The following is a 5730-nucleotide window of genomic DNA, read 5'->3' as shown; positions in this document are numbered from 1 at the left end:
CGTCTTGATGTATTATGTAGATATAGGGGGGGGGGGGTGTATAGGTGTAAGCCAGAGAGAGAGAGAATTAATTTTCTAGTTCATCACACACATCTTAATTAACGATCAGTTACACATGCATGCTCCCTAATTATTTTCCTAGCACTATCAGTTGGACATATGTGTGCATATACGTTTTCAAACTATCAATTATGTGTATACACACGTTTATAAATAATATATAGTAATTCATTTTCTATCAATTGGGTGTGTGTACATATGTATATACACACACTAATTTGCATTCATTATATACACATATTCCTGATTTCCCTGACAGTCTTTTCTCTGATGCCTGATGAAGGCTGTTTGTGCCCAAAACCTTGCAATTAAAGACTTTTTTTGGTAAAAATCTTGTTGGTCTAATAAAAGATATCACTTCTGTCCGCAAGCCTTGATTGATTTCCCTGACTGCATTTTTCATTCTTGTGTTTTCACCATCTCACTATTGCATTTGTCACCATGTAATTTTGCAGTTTTGATGCACCACGTCTGAAAGTTGCATTGGCTTTTTTTGTAAGCTCATAGCATAGTATGTTGCTTCAGTGTCCTCGAGTAAATTGAGAGATATCCGGTGTAGTGTGTCTGGGATTCTTTCATTGGGAAGCAGGTTGATGTAGTAGAGATGATAAGTTTCAGTCTTAAGCCTCTCCCTCACGCTGTTAGCAAGTCCTGCTGTTGAAGCCAAAGTACAGACTTAAGCCCACTATGTGTTAGGGGGGGGCCTTACAGATATTTGTTATGGTGCATTTAACCATGGTTAAGTAGGTGGTAGCTTGTTTTGGCATCCTTTCGTCTACAAGAGACAGTGGATATTGCAGCCCATGATGTAGATGGTCTGCCGATAGCTCATGTGATCATAGTTTAATCAGAGATCAGTATGATCTGTGGTAGTGGATACAAATGCATATGTTACGGTTGGGCGGTTCAGGAGCTGCTTGCTTCCTATGGCCTCTTTTCTCTTCAAGCTGTTGGAGTCAATTTCTGTCGTGAACTCAGATGCCCTAGTGGAGATGATGATGCCACTTGTTATGATCACCTGCCAAGGTTTCTTATTGGTCAGGATCGATTACAAATGCCTTCATATTAGGGGTGCACTGATAGAGATTTTTTGGGCTGGTACCGATGGCTGATTTTTAAGGAGCCATATTGGCCAAACCAGTCTGATTCCAATATGCAGCTGGGCAGCTTGGAGACCAGCATTGGGCTGGTTAAGTTTGGTGTAGGGGAAGGGGCGTGGTGGGGTGCAGATCAAGGCCCCCACAGTAAGGGAGGGAGTGGGGCTGGGGCAGGTGTTGCTCAGCTGGGGCGGGGCATGGGATGGAGCAACAAGTGGCTTTTCGGGTGGGGGGCAACGACAACAGTTCTCCTAGGGTGCGTGCAGCAACAGGGTCATGGGGGACATGTGCCCCCAGATCTGTGCACCGGGCGAGGGTGGGCTGCAGCCAGGGCCTGTGCTGGGCACTTCCCGGCAAGGGGACTGGGCCGGGCTGTGCTGGGGGGGGGGGCTAGAGCCCCAGTGCCACCTCGCACAGCTCTAGGGGCACCATGTGTAGTGGCAGACCCCCCCTCCAGATGAGCTGCTCGTGGCTCCATCCTGTGCCTCTCCCTGGCTCAGCAGCACCTGCTCCTGCCCCACTCCTTCACTGCGGGGGGCCTCAATTTTACCCCCCACCCTTGCCTCCACACTGTGCCAGCCCTATGCTGGCCTCAGAACCACAGGGCTGCGTTCCTGGCCACATAAGTGCTGCAGCTGTACACCTGCACAGAGCATTTATTGGCCACATCAGGCAAAAAAAGCCAATTTCTGATGCTGTCAATTTTCCCTATCTTGGTTTCGATCCAATATTGGACTGATGTATCAGTGCACCTCTACTTCATATCTCACTTGCATGTGTCTTTGTAGCTAGCATTTTGGTCTTGATGGTAAGCTTTGAGTTATTTCATGCTCTTTTAGTCTGCTGAAGGTGGTGGCAGTTTTTCTGATATGAACACTAAGTTCTTCATCTAGTGCAAGGTTAGTAGTCACTGTAAAACCTAGGTAGCTGAACTTTTGGGCTACTGCTAGCTGGCTCTCATTAAGGAGGATTAATGAATCTTGTGGAATTACCTGTCCTAGTACAATTATTTTCTTTATGCTGATGGTGAGAGCAAAGATGGTAGAAGTTTGGATATTTCATAGAGTTCATCTTAGTTTGTTTTTTTTTACAGTGCTCAAGTAAAAGTATTTCAGCTGCTTAGCTGTTATGCAATGAAATTTCTTTTGGCTAATATGTGTCAAAACTTAATGTTCTGTGATATCTACCTGTTATGCTTTAAAACTTTTTAAAACTCCTGTTATATGGGAATCTGTAACCATAGCTAAAAATCTGTGGCCTGATGCAAACATGCACATAACTTAATGTACTTGAGCAGCCCCACTGAATTCAATAGGGTTGCACTGTGCATAAAGTTAAACATATGCAAGTGTTTGCCTTGAAAGATTAGTGCTTCCACTAGATATGCCAGAAGCACTAAACCAGGTATCTAGCAAAGGAATATGGCAGATGAAAATTTTTTGCAGCTTTCTATTATTGCCTGTTACACTGTAAAACATGTTTAAATGGTTTTGTGGGTATGCAAATGTCTTTCTTTTTTTCTCTCTCCCAATATAATTTGGAATATTTTCTCCTAATCCTTTACTGATAGCTACAAATGGTTTTCCTGTGAAGTTTGATGAATGTTGTTCCCCTTTTGTTTTACAGGAGATGTGCGCAATCCAGCATTATCTCTGTCAAATTCACTTAGGTAAATATCTATTTGCTATTTGTTTTATGGTGCATTTTAAACTGTGTTCTGTATGGCAAAGTGATTTTGAGGGTTTAGAGTTGTAAACGTGGTGGTGGAATAGAAATTTGTGTCTTCCCATGAACTGCTGCTATAGTGGTAGGATATTGACCTGTGCTCTTGTATTTTCTGCCATTTTCTAATGGCATGTTTTAGGGTTTTATAGTTGTGAATGTAGTGGCTGTCATGGGCGGGGGCCAGAATGAATGATCTTGTGGATTCTCTTGTAAAACTGCTTGCCTGTAAATATGTGTATATATACCCAACTTTGAGGCTGTCATCTTAGGTGACTGCAGAATACCTGATAGCCTGTTTTTTATATGGCCATACATTGAGCTTTTGGGAAAACCATCTTAATGTGGGCCAAGAAATGGTCATGTGTAGAACTGTTTGGACTAATTTTAACTAGTATGTCCTTCTGTTGAATTAAGTGGGTTGAATTATAGGTACTAGATCACAACCATGATCTGTGTACTCCAGTGTCCTGTTTCCTATGGTGACCAATGTCAAATGCTTCAAAGGGCAGTTTTTAAGTAACTTTTCTTTATGCAAGTATGGCATAACATGCCACTTGCCCGCAGCTGCTTCCTTTTTTACTAGTAACAGATAAGCTTGAGCCCAGTAAGATAAGGCTTAATGCTTCTTCACAAAGTATATAACTTTAACTGTTATAACCCTGGAGATGTTCAATGCCTTTTTTTTAATCTGGCCTTGGTGACAGCCAATGGTGTATAATTTCAGGTTATATGAAACAATATTTTTTTCCTTCATTTTGCAATTTTCAACATACCTTAAAGTTGTAGATTTATAGAATTCAAATTTACAGATTAGATTTTAGTCTAATTTCAGATAAGCCTATGTAAAATTTTTGCTTCCTTAATTTGACGACTATAATCTCACGATTTAGAAATCTGTCTTTCAGTTGTTTGATAAATATATGAACATTGCTTCATTTAGTGCTGAAGGTGATGCCATCAAGGTTTATGTGAGAGTACGTCCTCCTTCAGAAGGCCCTGCAGTAGCTGATGGGGATCAAGGCTTGTGCTTATCAGTTCTTTCATCAAATACTATCCGTCTGCATTCGAAGCCTGAACCCAAGATCTTCACTTTTGACCATGTTGCAAATACAGACACAACCCAGGTAACAGCTTTGAAAGGGGGTTGACAATCTCTGATAAAGTGAAAAAATGGTTGCAATGGCTATAAAAAAAAAAAAAAAAAAATATTTAATAAGATATGAATCCCTGTTTTCATACTTAGTAGTAATGCTACAGTAGGTTTTAACTACCACTAAGCAAGTTCTGTTTTCATTTTTTCTCTCCAGTGCTTTTAAAAATTTATTTTATCAAAGTTTTTTAGAATTTCAGTTTGCATTTGTAGACATTATGGTAATACCATAAACCAGTGATTCTCAACCAGAGTGGCATGTTTCCTTGGAGTGTTTTGAGATCCTTTTAAGTGTACTGTGAAGTGCCACACAATGTTACCCATTGTTAGGTGTGCAAACATGATTTACAAGATTAATCAAGGGATTTCAAATAGGTTCCCGTAGTGTCAAAAACATTCTAACCTGTTGTGAATTGCTCTGTTTTTTTCTGTAATTAAAACACAAGTGAACCCCAAGAGTTGGCATTTTCTGAGGAGTATGTTGAGTCTATCAAGGGATGCCTCAAATTTAAAAAGGTTAAGAACCACTACCTTAGATAGAAATTAAACCTTGCTGCTAACTTAGCTGTATAAAAATAGCTAGCAGTCTAACTCATTAAAAAAAATTATGTAGATTAATATGAGATGGTGTTCTTTTTGAGTAGTTAGGTCAGCTTCTGGTGTACTTGCTCTTTAAACAGATATACTGATTATATGATTTTTAGAATACTACCTCAATCTTTTGCTCTAAGCAGTACCATTATAAAATGTCTAATATTGTAAAGCAGGGTTTCTTTAATTTTTTTTCTTCATATGATGTTCAGCCAATTCCCAAGTAGCTACTTCTTTGAAATTCTGAACACTTGATGGACAGTAGTCCCATTGCACTTTCATTTTCTGCTTGTCCTAGAAACCTTTGCCTTGTAACATGCGACTCAGTTTCATTTGGTAGTAGCTGTGATGCCCTGACCCCTCATACAGCCAGGCGTGCCTTTGAGAGGAGCTCCCAGGGTGTTCTTACACCTACACGGGTGCCCCTCACTCCCAAATCCCTCTCTGGAATCTGTTGCTTGACTACTGAGGACAGACTAAGAAGTGCCAAAAGTCACCCTGCAATCGATGGTGCCTCAGCTTTGTCCATCTCACCTAGGCCTTGCAAGCTCTTAGCATAGGGGATTTGGCAGCTAGAAGAATTGCACCCTTATCTGGTCATACACTCAGAAAAGATGGATCTCCCCTTCCACAGAAGAGGACTGCTTGTATGGTTGAATGCTCTGGAATCGCACTTATCCTGACAATAAGTAAGTTATAACAAAAAAAAAAAATTATGAAAACAAGAGCAAACATAAGAAATCAGGAACCATATGTTGAGCTAGAGGCAGTAAATAAGAATAAACAAGCAAAAGAAAAAGTAAAACTATTCTGATTTTATTCTGAATCTTAAACCCAAGAAGGCAGCTTTTCCTCAGCTCAACAGGTTAGAAGTCAGCCCCTGCCTCTGAACTTTCTATCAGGGTCTCCTGCCAAATCTACTGTTGGCCAGGATACTTAGCCTCCCTGGTGAGGGCCTAAAGATCTCCCCTATGCATGGGAAAGGTAAAGAGTAAAACTTGTTCTCAAGGTAAAGCTTAGGTATGGTTTCTTATCTGGCCATTTACATGGATTTTTGGGGAGCCTACATTATGCACATCCTGTGGGCCTCCCCCCCCCCCCCCCCCC

The 5730-nt window shown here is 40.9% G+C and overlaps 1 protein-coding gene across 1 annotated transcript in view; it reads left to right on the top strand.

Moving 5' to 3' along the window:
* KIF15 (kinesin family member 15) overlaps positions 1-5730 on the top strand; it is a 65772-nt gene that overhangs the window by 632 nt on the left and 59410 nt on the right. Inside the window, exons 2-3 of the mRNA XM_019508895.1 lie at positions 2784-2826; positions 3823-4006. Coding sequence (XP_019364440.1) covers positions 2784-2826; positions 3823-4006 — 227 coding nt within the window. The remainder of the gene's footprint in view (positions 1-2783; positions 2827-3822; positions 4007-5730) is intronic.

This window comes from Gavialis gangeticus, unplaced genomic scaffold (genome assembly GCF_001723915.1).
Source record: "Gavialis gangeticus isolate Ggan-Ray unplaced genomic scaffold, GavGan_comp1, whole genome shotgun sequence".
Taxonomy (NCBI): domain Eukaryota; kingdom Metazoa; phylum Chordata; order Crocodylia; family Gavialidae; genus Gavialis; species Gavialis gangeticus.
This window is presented reverse-complemented; position numbering and strand designations above follow the sequence as displayed.